General features: G+C 36.1%; 1 protein-coding gene across 6 annotated transcripts in view; it reads left to right on the top strand.

Annotated features, from left to right (window-relative positions):
• The window catches only part of tmod (tropomodulin), a 100,499-nt gene that overhangs the window by 32,181 nt on the left and 49,525 nt on the right, over nt 1-18,793 (top strand). For 3 of the 6 annotated variants that reach the window (XM_028177370.2, XM_089729927.1, XM_089729926.1), the window contains exon 1: nt 7,037-7,423. The exons of 1 other annotated variant lie outside the window; for it this stretch is intronic. In XM_028177370.2, coding sequence (XP_028033171.2) covers nt 7,307-7,423 — 117 coding nt within the window. In that variant the 5' untranslated portion in view covers nt 7,037-7,306. Of the gene's footprint in view, nt 1-7,036; nt 7,424-18,793 lie in introns of those variants that run through there. 2 more of the 6 variants (XM_089729931.1, XM_089729932.1) reach the window with 1 other exon arrangement.

Here is an 18,793-nt window from a genome sequence, read left to right as displayed (position 1 = left end):
CAATTTTGATTAAACAATAACTTTAAGAATATTATTACTTTAACGTATATAATGTATGCAGAATTGGGATGGGAAAATGCAACTATATCAAAAATTTACTGACACTTTTTTTACGCCTTGCTCATTCGGCCGTCTTCGCCATCTTTCTTTTCTCTGTCATTGTCTTTTTCTCCCTTTTTTAACGTTTTCTCTCACTCACACATTAACGCTCCGTTTCACTCTTTTCATACGTTCCGTTCTTACCAATCTTACCGCTCACCGTCCTCGGCGAATCCGTCGCTTGTGACGAATGGCTCGACGAGTAAATTAACCCATAGACACAGCAGAGCAGAGTTTCTCACCGGATCGGTAGTAAATTCTGCGAAGCACTGCTCTTGGTAGGGTCAGTGTTAGCAACACTCCTAGTTTGAGCCCCGTGAGCTCACCTATTCATTAGGGCGAAGCTGAAATAGCCTCTCAAGGCTATCAGCACAGGTCGAAAAAAAAACAATCGCTTATATACATGTAATGTAAGTGATGTATATGGTGGAAAGGAGACATCTCACTATATCTATAACACGTCTGGGTTTTGAACTACAATTCCATTTCCTTGTTGGTTTGGGCACTAGACTGCTGTGGCCAGCGACCCTGTTCAATGTATCACTTGGCTAAATTGGATTGTCAGTTTTCGGCCGGAGTGAGTTTATCTGTTTTAGATGTTCGGGTCTCACCTGGATGAGCTTGATCTTACCTCATATTTGTTATTTTCCATAACACATAATACATTCCGAGCTTAGGGACATTAATTTTTAGTAAGCAGTGTCTGAATTTTAACTATTCGCATTAATTTTTACAAGCTTTCGTTTAACTTACATAGTTTGTAGAGTTCAAACTTTAGAAAAGCTTCTTCTGTCGGAGTTGATTTTTTATTTTATTTCGATGCCATACGAATTTATGGTAAGCGGTGTCTAAATCGAACTTCGATCAACGATCTACAACTCAGTCAAGAATTCTTATACTTTATTCTTTATTGTACACACAATTAATACAATACAATAATTGCGAAAAGTTATGAAATGGCGAGCTTAACTCAACAATTGAGTTATCTACCAGCTAAACGTTCTTAAAGAGAGAGAGCTTTACATAAGTGGGTAGAGAATACGTTCTAATCAATTTACTTATTGATACAATACGCAATAATAATAATAATATATAAAAAATAAACACGAATACATAATATATCAGACTATATACATACACAATTACACACATAAATAACATAAACATATACATGCACGTACATATATAATGAAATACATAAAATAAATACTTAAAAGTAATACTAAATCGATAGATAGTGCTCCTTTAATGCCTTCCTGAATACTTCAAGTGAGGGGCTTGCACGGATTGAGTGCGGAACTGAGTTCCACAGACGCATATGAATGAATGAATGAATGAATGATTGAATGAATGAATGAATGAATGAATGATTGAATGAATCAATGAATGAATGATGAATGAATGATGAATGAATGATGAATGAATGATGAATGATTTATTTTATTTCAGACAACCATAAGTCCATGTAGTATCATTGAAACATACTCAAAATTAACAAAACCAATCAAATAAAAAAGATACATTTATTAAAAGTAATTATCCGTTGAATACATTTCAAATATTCCATTCAACTGATACTTACTTCGAACCAACCATTATTATTATTATTTAGTCAGGGAGTGAACCATGGTACAATGGTTCAAGTACCGACAGTCATAACGGTCTGTTAATGCCTTCAGGATGCTGTTAGAGATTACGAATTTTATTATCAAGTGCGCTGTGGGCAGAACATCAGTCAGCTGGTCAGATCTGGTTAAGAAAGTGGTTAGTGATAGTCTATACCGTGCGGTCCATACCAGTTATGATAGAACACTGTGGAGGAAAGTCACATGTGGTCGCGATCCTCAGCATTGAGGGACCGACGAGGAAGAAGCCGGTTACAAATTTTACCACGGTGTGGCTGCTGTACTCTAGGCTGGGTCCTCACTAGAGAGGTCTTCAAAGGAATCCAGCACAGAAATGAAGCATAAGAATAACATTTAAAATCGATCTAATTCACAATTGGTTTTGTTCTGACTACCGTAAAATTAGATTTATAGGTTTCCTAGCTTACTTAATTGAATATTCTGGCTGTCTTGTTCACGGTTCGCGTTAATAACATTGTCAAGAAAAAACAGTAAACAGACATATTCAAAATTCGAGCAGGAACTATGTTAAACATCCAAAACTTAAATACCACTCGCTAATGATTTAATGTCGAAGATAATTTCGTTCGTTACCGACTGGCCTAATTATAAAATCATTTTATGAAAATTTATTGAGACTGTAAATTCTGCCAGATCGCAACTGTCTTTTTATTTTATTTTTATTACATCGATGATTATTTTAAGAATGCCATGAGTTGTTTTTTGGCAATGAACAAAGGGCTAGTGCCCGCATAGCTGTTTTCTAAACTTAATTTATTTGGAAATTTTGAGGTTCTCTTATTAACTTTGTGCAGCTCACACACATCTTAGCACTAATTTAAATACATCACACTCACTATATCAATAAAGAATCCATTCAATCTATATGCGTCCCTATATTTAACTTCATACATGCGCATCGTTAACTTGATTACAATGTTTCAAAAAGCGATACAGTCGTAAAGCGTTATAGGACCAGAATAAATCACATCCGAACTATAACTAATATATCTCTCTTCGAGTGACGTAAAAATGTTCGAAGAATTTCGCTAATTCCGTCGTGTAGCGTGACCCGAATCGGCGGGAAGCTTCCTCTTCCTGGTTCGAAAAGAAAAAAAGCGAAGTTTTGACGTTCAACACGCGATCTAACAGTCGACGATAATTAGGAAACCACTCTTTTAGTTTCATTAAAATAGTGATTCCTAGGAAAAAGTAACCAATTCCCATTTGACGCTAAATTTTCCTAATAAACGTCTCTATGGGGTACTTACTCGTTATAAGTTAGTTATAGAAACTTAGATATTGACAGAAAACAAAACTTAACATTCGTGTCTGTTTACTGTTAGAAGCAATTACATAATGACTCGTAAAAACACTGAGCGCTTTATTTATAGTTTAAAATTAAAAGTTATTGGTGGGGGTCATGATCACAGGTGACAGCAGTCCTTGACCAATGGGAGAACGCGTAAACTGCGCCAATTTACTTTCAAAATGGCTTCTAAAAATTTATTTCTTAATTCCAGGTAAGTCACCTTGAAAATTCGACGACGCGACAGCGGTGGACGGGATGAAAATAAAAGCCGGCAACTGTTTCCTGCGATCAAAGAAAAACAAAAAAGTATTTCGTAAGAACCTATCCGGTATTTATTGTGTGTTGTCGTATTACCAAATAGTCATGGATGTTATTAGATGATTACGGGAACAATTTGATAGAAAGTTATTGTAACAAACATTCAGTTCGCGATTCTGTATTAAGATAATTAGTTGTTTAATTTCTAACTGACTGATTCGGTGTTGCAATAGTTAGAGGGCCTGACCATTGCGCCAGTCGAGCTGGGTAGAGTTCGACGAATAACCTAACCTACATATCAGCCCGCTGAGTTTCTCGCCGGATCTTCTCAGCGGGTCGCGATTCCGATCTGGTAGTAGATTCATTCGCAAAACTCTTGAGTTGTTAGGTCTCCTTCGGAGGCGCTCGGGCATCTGTTAGCAAATCCCACCCCTCCTGACTGAGCCTTTGCTCGCTCATCTGTCCTGGTAAAATTAGAAAGACCTCCGGGCCACCAGTAATACATCAAATAATAAAATTGCGCCGAGGGTCGTGGGTTCGATTCTCACATCGGACAAGCATTTATGTAATGTACAGGTTTGTTTGCCGTTGTCTGGGTGTTTATTATCTATTTAAAGTCGTTTAAACGTATTCAAGTATGTATGTATGTAATTCTCTGATACTCGGATAGCACAGGGAATCCTAATTTGGTACTGGAAGATCGTGCGTGATTTGTTATCATATTATTTATTTATTATTTATATTTATCTTTTGTTCTTTTTATAGGTTATAAATGTTTGTCTTCTTTTGCCCGCTGTGGTCTTATGATTGTAGTATCTAATTTTAGATAGAATAGAATTTTAGCGTAGAATGTTTTAAAAACTTGGTATGCATACTCGCCTTATACTTAGTTTTTGTTTGATTTAGGTATTTCAGTAGTTATATCCTAATAATAAATAATAGTTTTTTTGAATTGGGCTTCAATGAATTTTAGGAAACTCTTCAAACCATGTTTTTTTTCGATCTTATACACTATTATTCCTTATATTCCGTCCTCAAAATCTATTTAACTAATGGTAATGCTATAGTAACATATACCTACTAAATAACTTTTTTATTGCTTAGATCAGTGGCCGAGCTCACGTTCCACCTGGTGTTAACTGGCTACCGGAGACCATAGACATCAACAACGTAAATGCCGCCACCCACCTTGAGAGCCGAGTTCAAGTCCAACCCTTCAAATCGAACAGCATTCCGGCTTCATGACAGAATTAGGCGGGGTAGTGTTATCTACCCGAGCGGTATAGCGGTATAGGCGGATAAGGTTTAGGATTATACATTTTTTTCGGGTCGAACCTCAGACGAGGGCCACAGAGACACGCGGGGTATATGAGAATTGACGGTTTGCGGATTTTGGGAGTAGACTGCGGACCCAAGGATATTTTTAGGGCCCTAACCACCAAACGACTGGTCCTGCACCTCTCTCACCCGACGTTCGATCTCCGTCCGAGGTCAGAACGCGGACAAAGCCGGGGATTCCAGCGATCATAACTACAACCAGACTAGCAGTGCCATCCCTAGGACGCCAGATCGACAGGTCGTTGGAAAACTGGATTGGTCGTCGTGGCCTAAAGGATAAGACGTCCGGTGCATTCGTGTTGATCGATGCACCGGTGTTCCAATCCCAGGCGGGTACAAATTTTTCTAATGAAATACGTACTCAACAAATGCTCACGATTGACTTCCACGGTGAAGGAATAACATCGGGTAATAAAAATCAAAGCTGCAAAATTATAATTTGCGTAATTACTGGTGAGTCCGCGGGGGTGCGTTTCGGTTTGAAGGGTGGGGCAGCCGTTATAACTATACTTGAGAACTTAGAACTTATATCTCAAGGTGGGTGGCGCATTTACATTGTAGTGTTGTCTATGGGTTCCAGTAACCACTTAACACCAGGGCTGTGAGCTTGTCCACTCATCTAAGCAATAAAAAAAAACATAAGATTGTTTTTATCGTTACTTGACCAACGACAAAATATGTACGTCTGTACATATATGTCTGTAAAAATAGCAGTATATACCCCATTCGTGATTTCAAAGAGTGATATAGGCAACTCTTTACCCCGGGGAAATGCAATACTATTTCATTTTTCTAAATTACGAATTAAATGCGTGTGGAACAGTGATAATAGATAAATATTTCTTTGAATTCTTTCATCAGATCTACATGCAAATGAAACACCAAAAAATAATACCGTTTTCTACAAATCGTCACCAAGGGAGAAAAAAATGTTTCAAGGCCACTCTCGCAACACACAATCATTGTTCCCGGATCATTCCTTTGTTTTTGTTTACACAAAGATTGACCGTCTAAACGGTAGAGCCAATTTAACTTTGTCTTCGTTAAAATTACCATTGCGCATATTTCGGAGTTATTCCAACAGTTCGTAATATTTCTTGGCACTGTATCTCACAATACAATTATCTTTTATCTTCATTATATCATGTTTCGAAGACACCAACTGTTTTTCCGCTCACAAAGCCGATTAAATATTACACTATAGGAATATTTTTTTAAAACGCACCTGACCTATAATTCTTTGAAATGTTGCGATCGAAACATTGTATTGGTGCGAAACACGAAATGAATTCGTAGCGAATAAATACATTGTTGGTTATGCGTTACGATCCACCGGAGCATAGTGTTGTACCGACACTCGATAAACGACTCTATCGAAAAGCAGTTAAAATAGCGTATCGAGCGTCAATCCAGGGAACATGGTACGGATTTATCGCGGGCTGTTAGTAGAACCGCGTATTTATATTAAGTGGAGGAGCTGTCAGCGCCTACGCTGACGCCGCAATTGGATGGTTCAATGCAACATGATTTAAACAATTAATTTATCAAGAGTTTGATGTAGCACTAGCACATATATGACAATATGAACGTAATTTTTATTTTTATTCAAAACCACCTGCTCAGTATTTATTTTCATTGCCTCGATCATGATTTAAAGGAACGTTTTTAACGAAGCATATTCTATAGAAAACTGTATTGTACTCTAAAGTAAAATAAATTTACGACGCAGTTGCCTATTAATGTGTTAAAATTAAATTTAAAATACACATAAATCCGAGGTCACGCCAGTTTCAATTTGATATAGGAATCTTGAGAGTAATAATAGCAAGATTATAAATAAATAGAAATCAACCTTGCTAAAAAACATTCTCAAAATATGTAACCTTTTTCTTATTAAGAAACATTTACATATGACAGTTTAGAGCTATTTAATATTGGTTCTTGGCAGTAAATAGGAGAAGAACAATATATCAATAAGAATAGGTAGGTAAAGGGAAATATAAAGCTTGAAAAATAAAAGCATTTTACTGGTGGTAGGAGCTCTTGTGAGCCCGCAAAGGTAGGTACCACCACCCGCTTATTTCTGCCGTGAAGCAGTAATGCGTTTCGGTTTGAAGGGTGGGGCAGCCGTTGTAACTATACTGAGACCTTAGAACTAATATATCAAGGTGGGTGGCGCATTTACGTTGTAGATGTCTATGGGCTCCAGTAACCTTTTAACACCAGGTGGGCTGTGAGCTCGTCCACCCAACTATGCAATAAAAAAAATATTATAAATCGAGAATTATTCACAATGTAAAGGTCGCCGCGACACTTAACTCTTTCGGCTAGATCGTCCAACTAATAATACTTCGCACGTGAAATGTTTTGGCTGGTGCTTTTTGTTCGCGGTGGTTATTTCAGTTTTCCAGTAGGATTTTATACAAGATCAACTCTAGCCGTCTCAGCAGTGCAGCGGCGGGTTCGCTACAGGCAAATATTTGCTGTTCGCAAAATCAAGTGACCATTGTGCACTTCAACGCAATGGCTTCAGTGCCAAATTACGACATATAAATCGAATTAAAAAAAAACCGTGATATCGAAGAGGTGCTTCAAACGTGAAAATTTCAGTGAATGTGTCTCAAAAGTGGTCCCGATTTCTGTGCTTCTAGTGTATTAAGGTTTATTGGTAAACATGACGGAATTCTTCGGATCATGGAGCCAGGGACCGCAGGAAGAAGATGGGGAAGAAGAGGTGGTGGAGTCTGTCGAGACCATCACCACAACCACTACAAGGACCCGAACTATCCCAGTGAGTCACAGCGTTCGATATTCTCCCTAAATAAAAGACATTCAAGAATAATTCGTACTCCAGTAGGCACTGACTGGCCTTGATCGTGACTGGCGTTGTCGCTGGTATTTTTACCACAAAAACATATCTAACACGTGACAAGCAGCCGGGATCTAAATGTAAAATACCGTCTGCATTCAGTTTCTCTGAATCACGGTATCTTCTCTCTGAATAAAAGACAGCGGAAGCGAGAAGCAAAGAATATATTTTATTGCAAACGTTCTTGTCATTGTTGGACATGTTTATTTTGGTGAGGCCCAAGCAGCGGGTGTCAGGGGCGCTGTCACTGCATATTTCCATGACACGAACCAGCGTTTGGCTTCGACCAAGGTGAAGGCGAATATTGGCCGTCCGATACGTTTCCGAGAGCAGCTGACGGTACCCGTGCGAAATAGTGTATATTTATTGAACAAAATAATGTCGTTTGTCGACTGAAAACGTAAAATGGCGACAGAATAGCTGAGCATTCAGTATGTTATACGCATTTAAAATTTCGAAGTGAATCGTTTAAAATGAAAACTAGTAAACATTCTTTTGATATCTTTGTAGTTTTATGACAACTGCTATACGCGAATAGCTGTTTTATTTACTTAAAATACGCGAAAAGTTCGCATAAAACACACCTACGTTTTATCGATAAGAATCCGGACGTCACTATGCTTATTTAAAAATTATTTTATTCCATTAGTTTCGCTTTGAAAGAATATTATAATTATATTTTATTCTGACGCTAAATTTTGGAACGTTAAACGTGGTTAGTCGCCTTCAATATTTAAACGTTATTATATTGTATGCCTCATGGAGCGCAAGTGTGTCGTGAAAAGATAATTAGAGAGTGACTCGGAATGACCTTTCTGTATTGCACTGTCGAAATGAAATATTTAATAACGCACACATGCTTCTGCATTTCATTATTCGTGTTCAATCTAATTTATGCTAGTGCAGGGAAACGTTTATTTTATGCAGTTTATGATTTTTCATGTGTATACAAAAACAAAATGTTTCTAAAACAGTTTTCGTTTTTATAACTAAATAGGTATACTTGTCAAATGCAAGTAATGAGCGATTGCGAGTCTCTTGTAAAGTCTGAAATTATTCGATTTTTTATTTATGATCTGAATTCTAAATTGAAAATGTTACTCAGTACAACCCGTCAAATACGCATTGTTTCTCTATTTTCTTATTTATTTTTATTTTATTTATTTATTTATTTATGTACACACAGAAAACAAGACACAGTACAGAGTAATAGGAAAATTATGTACAAAGGCACTGCTTATTTCTTTGAGAAATCTCTTCCAGCAGACCTGCGAGAGGATAATGAGAATAATAATAAAAAGTGATAAGTGTGTGTAGAACAAATAACACATAACTAAAATAACAAACACAAAATGAGAATTATAGCACATACACATAGCAAATATTATAAGTAACACAGTAACACTCGTGTATGCGAAGAGTATAGAACCATGATCATTCGGTTGATGAGAGATAAATACGTTTCACCAAACTAGAAGTTTCATATATTGTTTAATTAGAATTTCAAACAAGCATTGATTAAGCACTTGAGTTAATGTATTTTGCTGTGGTAGTTTGCTCTATCATTGCGATCAGAACTAGCTCTACGATCCCAGACAGAGGTACTCGTTCTGACATATTGGATCTTTTCGAAATTGTCGTGACCTAAAGGTTAGTACGTCGGGTCTAAAATACATAATATGCGCTTCACCGTGATCACAAATGACTTCCACAAAGAAGACATTAAGGAATAACGTTATATTATAGACATCAAATCTGCAACTTCCTAATTAATTTTTTTCCATAAGTATCATTGATTTTACTACCCTGATGGAAGAGTATTTACTGGTATTAGGTACCTTGGGTATTTTTGTAGCGTGAAGAGTTCAAATGTTTGAAACTTGCCCACTGAGTTTCTCGTCGGATCTTCTCAGTGGGTCACGTTTTCGATCCGGTGGTAGATTCTGCGAAGCACGGCTCTTGCTAGGGTTCGTGTTAGCAACGGCGTCAGGTTTGAGCCCCGTGAGCTCACCTACTAGTTAAGGTTACGCTGATATGGTCTCTCTAGAGTACTCTAGACCAGCAGATAAGGCAGGAAAAAAAAAAGTTTTGAAACTCATAGAAGGTATGACAGACATTCCCGTTTTAATGTAAAAATAATTAAAGAACAAGTCTGAAAATTTAACAGAATTTAAAATGTACTTCATTCAATAGGTACATTTAAGAAAAACTACAGAACAAGATCGTTGTTCCGATAATGGATATTTTATTACGACAAATTATATTTTCATTAAGATAAATTAATTATAACCTAGTCAAATTTAAAAGGGACATAAATTAAAAATTATTCTTCATACCAATGAAATATTCAATTTGTTTCTTATTTATTCTGTACAAAAAATATTTGTTCGTTGATAGTTAAAAAATATTCCTAAAATACAGGTTACCTTTAAAATTCAGTATCCACTTCCGGACAAAGTTCATTCTTCGTATGCGAGCATTTCACGTCGGATTTCTAGCTTAGAGCTTCTAAAATCCTCAGTTAACCCACGAAATGATGTTGCAAAACACATTTCTATATCGATTCTAAATCTATTCCAGAACACTAAACAATGTTTAACGTATTGTATACAGTTTATACATTGTATATGATTCATTGAACCGCTTGTTCTACATTATAAAGTAATGGTTTCCTTGAGACAATGTTGCTTTAACATTAATAGGTTATATACGACTAGTCTTGCGGCCGCGGTTTCACCTGCGTAGATTACGGTTTGGCGGACACCTGTGCTCACTATAGATCTTAAATTACTTCCCAAGATTCAAACTTTTTTCAATCGAAGCTTTTTCAAAATCGGCTGTGATTTTGGTATGAAAACATTACAGAGAAACTGAGTTACTTTGGTATAAATAAAATTATTTGTTATGCAACTTCTAACGTCTAGAAGTGTAAGAGTAAATTCTAAAAATCTTTAATTGACTATACATTTTTGGTACATCCAATTGTTTGAAAGATGCGTGCGAACAAACAGACAGAGAAGAAACAATTTGATAAACAATTCGTTTATGGTCTATTACCTCTCTCAATGTTTTTTTTTTAAGTATAGACGCACCAGATTGTACCATTTTATTTGTTACATGTATTCAATATTAAGACATTGATACTTAGAATGATTTTATATATAAGTACTGTGACTGGGTACTACGAAATGTTAAATAGGCAATAGTTTAGTTTAGATCGTAAAAGTGATTTTATGATCAGAATAAAATGTGAATTAAATTCGTCTTTAGGGATTCCTAGTATATATTATAATATTATACTCTATATTATATTCTAGTTGATTTCTTCCTTCGTTTAAAAAGGTTTAATTTATTTCTTTATCGCCTTCTAAAGCGAATGAGTAGCATACGTCCCACATAATGATGAGCACCGAAGACTGTAACACAGCAAAAGCTTTCTTTTTTTCTTACCTAAGCTGATGGTCTAGAGAGACCATATCAGCGTAACCTTAAGTAGTAGGTGAGCTCACGGGGCTCAAACCTGACGATGTTGCTAGCACTGGCCCTAGCAAGAGCCGTGTTTCGCAGAATCTACCACCGGATCGGAAACGCGACCCTCTGAGAAGATCCAGCGAGAAACTCAGTAGGCTAGCAAAAAGCAAATTAGAATCCGCTCACCTCACGTCGTTTTGACTTAATCCCGTAAAAGCGGTATTGGTGGTGAGCAACGAATGGAAAAGAACAATATCGGCTTGATAATCACTAGATGTTCGTCTATCTATACTAATATATAAATTTACAGTGGTTTTTACGGATGTTCCGTTATAACTACTGAACCATGCATCCGATTGACTTGAAATTTGGTACCCATGTAAAAAATACATGTACTTAATGGATAAGCTAATATTTATATGAGTGTTGGACTCCCAATGACTATAAATAATAATGTTAATTTTAAATGCCCAGCGAAGTGGGCGAGTACGGCTAGTCACCTATAAAACTATTGACTGCCGTTGACAGTCAGTGATAGTTTTAGATAAAAAATAACCTCAAATACATCGTTGTATATGTGACAAATTGAGTTATTTATCTTCAGCTTTTTAAAAGTGCAATATATGTAATGACAATGCTCGTAATTATTGGTTAGCAGCCAGTCAACAGACAGCCCCAATATTCAATTGTTTAAAAACTTAAATAATTTACTACTCAATAGTACCTGTGAACGCATTGTTAATTGAAAAGTTAAATGCTTTTCCACAAAACCTTATCTGATTGAAGATTTGTTTTAATTAATTTAATTAATTTTATTTTATTATATTTATTTTATATTAATTTAATTAATTTTATTTTATTATATTTATTTTATATTAATTTAATTAATTTAGCAGGGTTTTAATGGATCTTTTTGACCTAAATCGTGTTCAGGTACTGTTAGTGCGTGTCTGTAAATCACGGCAATTTGCCAGATGTCGAACTTTATGAATTCGTTCGAAAATATAGTAGAGAAAGTGTGTAACAAAACACTTAAAAGTATCGCCTTGGTGGCTTATGAGGTCAACGAACTTTTGAAGTTTGATTTTGTTTTGTTTTCGAGGGACGCGGGCGGCAACGGGAACTTATTCAGTTTTACACGCTGTGTAGGATGGATATTATGTTCTTTGTTTTTAAACTAATTATAAAAATATGTAATTACATTGTTTTGTAAATATATACGTATACCTCTATTTCTGAATTGAAGAAGCACACAAAATAGATCTATATACTTTACTTGGCGTATATGCAGACGAACTCAGTTAACTGATGTTATGTGGTCATAATTTGAATTCTACCACCATGGCATGAGGTCGAAGCACTAAGTACCAATTGAGGTAAAATTTGATACATGTCGCAGACTTTGAACTGCGGCATAGTCACATTCGATCAGAGCCCGCCGGATGATTCATTTTCTCATAGAAGCGTAAAGCTCAAACTATAGAGCAACTTTTTTTTTTATTGCTTAGATGGGTGGACGAGGTCATAGCCCACCCGGTGTTAAGTGGTTACTGGAGCCCATAGACATCTACAACGTAAATGCGCCACCCACCTTGAGACATGAGTTCTAAGGTCTCAGTATAGTTACAACGGCTGCCCCCACCCTTCAAACCGAAACGCATTACTGCTTCACGGCAGAAATAGACAGAGTGGTGGTACCCAACCGCGCGGACTCACAAGAGGTTCTACCACCAGTAAAAAACTATGCGAAAACATTTCTAGAACTAAAAAAATATATTTACAGTTCTTTGATTCTTGGATCATAATCAATAAAATATTTTAAGTGCATACTGCGTAAAACCATAGATTAAACAATTGTCCAAATTTTCTGTCGTAATCGTATGGTCACCCTGTGCGTAAGGGATTTGCTTCGTGGAAAATGAAAACACATTTAGAATGCATTATGATTGTTGTTTTCTTTCGACAACTACGTTTACTTTTTCAAATATTTAATAAAACAAATCCTTGAAACGTCAAATGGAGTCTCTTAAACGATGAAATGTTTAGATGAAAATAATTCCATGGATCTTATAGCAAACATATTATTATGTATAATGGAATTCCTGTTTTCGATATAATTGTTTTTTTTTTTAAATACATATCTGTGATATACACGAAATATAATGACTGAAAAATTCTGATGAACACATTTCAAATTTTACAGTTTTGGAATGTGGATATAATTTTTTTTTTATTGCCCTTGTAGGCAGACGAGCATACGGCCCACCTGATGGTGAGTGGTTACCGTCACCCATGGACTTCAGCAATGCCAGGGGCAGAGCCAAGCCGCTGCCTACCGCTTAATACTCTCCACAAGCCTCTTTTAAAGAAGGACATGTCAGAAAAGAAAAATATAGTTTTTTAATCATATTTACGACTGGCAAGGACCTTAGTAATTCAATATATTATTTTAATTGTAGGTACGGTATGTTATCTGTAGGTTCCGTTCCTATTTTAAATACATCACGTTCGACAGTCACGTTCATAGATTATACACTTAATATGTCACGTTCGCGCCACCACAACAATGGCGTCACGCAGTGCACGAATACTGTACGCCAATTTCATCACAAAACGTTCGATGACAGCCGACGTACCCAAGTGTTAATTGCTAGCAGCTTGACAAAACGAATAGCCAATTTTTTTTTAAAAACAGCAACACACAATTATTTCTCAAACGAACATGCGTAGATTTAGTGCATCACATGATTATCTGGAGCTACTTACTATTACTGGTTGTAGGACCTTTTATGAGTCCGCGCGGGTAGGTACCACTACCCTACCTATAGCTGCCGTGAAGCAGTAATGCATTTCGGTTCGAAGGGTGGGGCAGCCGTTGTGACTATACTTGAGACCTTAGAACTTATATTTCAAGGTGGGTGGCGCATTTACGTTGTAGATGTCTATGGGCTCCGGTAACCACTCAACACCAGGTGGGCTGTGAGCTCATCCACTCATTTAAGCAGTAAAAAAAAAAGTAGTTTACAAAATGACCATAAATAATACAGTATCTTGCTCGGTTTTCAGGCATAAAAACTTTAATAAATAAGAATGACAAAAACTTCGATATGTGTGCGTGCGTTTGCCACTATGGGCGCTAATCTAACTCCATACAAATTGAGTTCACTTTTACACGATAGAGAAATTATAAATCTCGCATTAAGCACACTACAGATCAATAGCACGATTGTCGAGAAGGCTTTAGAGCGACATCTTCATTTCAAGATCCTAACTATAAAATTTGTTTACACACCAGGCAAACTGATATTTCTACCCGCTTGTTCTTTGAAAAACTCATCGAAATGTAAACTAGTCCAAACACCCACATTCAAATTGGTTAAATCAGGAACTTTCTCACAATGGGAATAAAAGCTATTACTGAAATAAGCAAGGTTTATTACTATAGCAAATAAGCTTTTAACTTTACAATGAAACGTCATAGAATGAATTTTGTCAATATAATTAAAAAAATGTGCTTGATTTGATCGGATTAGTAGGCAAGTACTACTTTATTTTAGTTTTTTCTAAAGGAAAGGTGTTCGGTAGTGAAAAATAGAATTTTAAATTTAGTGCAATGTATTGTAAACAGAGCTCTGCTTAAATGAAATAGGAGCGATAATAGTCTGACATAGCATTTCAGATATAACGTTCTCGAATTAGGTACAGCCGAATTTAAAATAGACCGTTCGGCTTCGCCTCGAGCGAGATACGTACATTTTTGGAAATCAAATAAATGCTTTGAATCCAAAAATAAACAGCAAGGTTGATTCTAAATAATTAGTACGGAATCCTTGTGTTTTGCCAGTAAAGTCGCAAATAGCGTATTTGTGTAGTATATTTAAATCTTGGTTCTAAACCTTGATCTTAACACTAGAAGTTTCTCTGTTAAATTCGATGTCTTGAACTCAATTCCCACTTCCAACTAAAATATTATGACACGTGCGAATAGCTACAACGAATCAATATGATTCACCAACACATGTTCTATAATATTTTTTAGATCACATTTAAAACATTTGAACTATAGTTATCGCAACTTGTTTTAATTCGTGGCAAAGAACTACATGGCTGAATAATTGTTCTTAAAACTCACAATTAATTATTGAACGAGATTCGGATTATGTTTTAGCCGCACGCGGACGTGGCTGTGTGTGAGCGGACGTCATGGCCACTAATCCAGAGTTATATTTGCAACTAACATTCATAATGTGCAGAATGAGTCTTCATAAACAAGATTTAAATGTTAAATTGTATAGGTACGTTATGTACGTGAATATTTCTTTGTCTTACTTATTTGATTTGAGTTGAAAAAAACCCGCAACACGTAACATAACAATAAAAATATATACATAGTTTAAAAATGAACTAAAAAACACATTTTTTGAGTGCAATGCACATAAACTCGTTTAGTTTGGTAGTCCCGCTTATTTGAGCAGTTTTACCCAACCATTTACCCGATGACCACATGACCGTCTTATCATCACAGAAGTATACATATTGAGAAATAATAAAATTTCAACATTTAATAGAAACGGGCGCAAAAATCCTTAATTTAATTACAAGAACAGATAAGTAAACAGCAATTTAAAATGTCTAAGATGCGTTTATTGTATCTTGGGTGCCTACTTTTTTATTTATTAAACACAATAATATTTATTATGAAACATGACATAAACGGCCTATAAATTAATCAAGGCATAATGAATACGAACGTATTTGCCAACCGGGATGATTTAAACGAAATAAAATGAGTAATCGAAACACGTGCTGTAAAGAGTATATACCTATGTCCTCGAAGACGAAATGGGACTAAACTACTAACCTAACGTAAATATGAGATAATAAAAATAAAAATAAAAAATTATACAAAACATTAAGCAACTACATATTTGAGGACTTATTGTTTCAGTACTAATAATATTATAAAGAAGAAAGATTTGTTTGTTTGTTTGTATTGAATAGGCTACGAAACTACTGAACCGATTTAAAAAATTATTTCACTGTTGGAAAGCTACGCTGTCCCCGGGTGACATAGGCTATATTATTATATTTTCAAAAAAATTGGGGATCCCTCCTGAAACTCCAATAATGTAACCCAATGTGTAACAAAATTACCCAAAATGCTTTTCATCGCGTGCGCTACTTCCCAAGCGAAGCCGGGGCGGTCCGCTATTGTTTCAGTAAGATAAAAATCCGTAAGCCCGATTTCTTTAAACATTGTAAGTAAGATTCAGTTAACATTTGAACACATTACGCGCAAAACAAAGTACCTGAATTGTATAATATTTTCGAACTGTTTTTTTTATTCTATTCTAAACTTAACAATCTACCACCTATATGAAGACAATCCATGAATAGAGTTTAAGAGAAATGTTCCATTAGCCGAAAAAGTTATGACTTATCTTTTATGACGTTACGACGCATTGTTATCTTTTTTATTGCCTTTGTAGGCACACGAGCCTACGGCCCACCTACAGCCCATAGACATTAACAACGCAAATGCCGCCGCCCATCTTGAGATATGAGTTCTCAAATTTTTTTTATAGCTCTTGTAGGCAGACGAGCGTACGGACCACCTGATGGTGAGTGGTTACCGTCGCCCATGGACTTCAGCGATGCCAGGAGCAGAGCCAAGCCGCTGCCTACCGTTATCTAAACGAATAATGATAGGTAATTGCTAGGTATATAAAAAAGATCATCGGACGCCTTTACGCGTCACCCAAACTCGGTTACTTTGAGTTCCATTGCGCGTCATTAACAAAATCTTCAGTGAACTCCTTCAGGTGGGCCGTGAGTTTGTCCACTCATTTAAGCTATAAAAAAAAAGTATGTCAATGTATATTAGGTACAACCGAATGAATACACAGCAATAGCGTAACGAAAGAGTAAATGTAACTCAAAATGAATTTCAATCTTAAGGCCCCCGTGTTTATGGTCGAATTTCGATCTCCACGCGAACACTAGTACTTTTAATTTCGTATGTATTTCATTCATTAATGTGTATCATCAATGACAGTAGGTATGACGTAATGTTTCGTGTCAGCAAAAATAAATATATATTTATATATTTTTTTTACATTTAACCGTGCATCAGGGCTCAAGGGCACATCGAGAGTACTAATGCCGTCATGGCACCGAATGTGGGTCACGTATTGACACACCAATAGCTCTCAAACGGTCCGGAAAATGCAATAAATATTAAACGAAGCTCGCTACTGTTTTGTACATTTATTTATCATTCATGTTTAATTATTAATGTTTTTCCGTAGTAATGGTTACTGATGATAGTTTTTTCACTAATTGGAAAGTACAGCGTGTAAAGTACGTGACCTTGTTTTGTTCCCTACCATCCCTTCGTAGTTGTAACTCGAATACTAAACATAGGGCCTGTGTGCTTAGTGCGAGTTTTCTAACGTTCTCGATAGCGTAAACGTTCGCTCATATTTGTATGGAATGGGATCGTTTGCCTACGTTTGCCGTTAGGGGCGCTGTTCCAACTGCATACAAAATTGAGTTAACTTTTACGCTATCGTGAACGTTAAAAAACTCGCACTAAGCACACTGACTATGGTGCCACACGGCACAGTCCTGCTTATTTCTTCCGAAAACCAATCATGCGTCGGACGTTGGGTAAAACGGACATTGATTGGCACTCACTGACGCCAGGTAAGGCAGTACATCAATGAATCAGAAGCTACTGGTGGTAGGATCTCTTGTGACTGGTGGTAGGACCTCTTGTGAGTCCGCGCGGGTAGGTACCACCAGCCTGCCTATTTTTGCCGTGAAGCAGTAATGCGTTTCGGTTTGGAGGGCGGGGCGACCGTTGTAACTATACTGAGACCTTAGAACTGATATCTCAAGGTGGGTGGCGCATTCATGTTGTAGATGTCTATGGGCTTCAGTAACCGTTTAACACCAGGTGGGCTGGAGCTCGTCCACGTATTTAAACAATAAAAAAAAAAGCTGTTAAGTCGTATTAGAAAAAAAAAAACACTTATGTTTTATAATTTCATAGTCAACGCCGCCCAACTTGCAACTTAAGGTATAAAACTCAAAATAGATAAGTCATCTCAATAGTCACAGCAATCCTGTATAATTCTCGTGCTTTCAAAATACGCAACGGAATTGGGGTTTTAATGATCACCAGTTTATAAATTTCTTAACACAACTTTACAAGAAGCCAATTGCCCTATTGAAAAAAAAAAGAAGATAAAGAAAGAATTCGTGCAAATTAAAATAAAACAAACAGTAGAATATATTTCCAGAAGCATCAGCTAACATAAAAATGAATAATTTTCAAACTCAGAATCTACCTAGACTTAAATTCTTGAAAATACAGGAAGCGTCAAATTATTGTAGTTTATTGACAACCTTCGTTCGACCTTGGCGACACTCCGACAGGAACGTACATTTTATCACTGCCATATTATTATATTTTGGATTCTGAACTATAAATACAATTTTATACGAGTCAAGGATGCTTGTGTTTTTTATACTATGCTTTTGTTTGTTGCCACTATTTTCAACATGAATTATGCTAAAGCGTTTCTAGTGATTATTTTTTGTGTAAATTCAGAAATATCCTACCTTCTGTCTACAGTATGTAGTCAATGTGGATGAATATCTCATTCTTTTTCATTCTAACTAGATAGTATTTTATCTTACACGTCTTTTGTCTTCAGCAATTTTAAGCTGTCAAAATATTGTATGTTTATGAATACAAAATGTATTAAATATAAATTAAAACAATTATAAAATTAACTACATAGTAATAAACCATAA

Source organism: Bombyx mandarina, chromosome 09, assembly GCF_030267445.1.
Source record: "Bombyx mandarina strain Sakado chromosome 09, ASM3026744v2".
NCBI classification, from domain to species: domain Eukaryota; kingdom Metazoa; phylum Arthropoda; class Insecta; order Lepidoptera; family Bombycidae; genus Bombyx; species Bombyx mandarina.
Note: the sequence above shows the minus strand (reverse complement) of the source record. Positions and strands in the feature narration are given on the sequence as shown.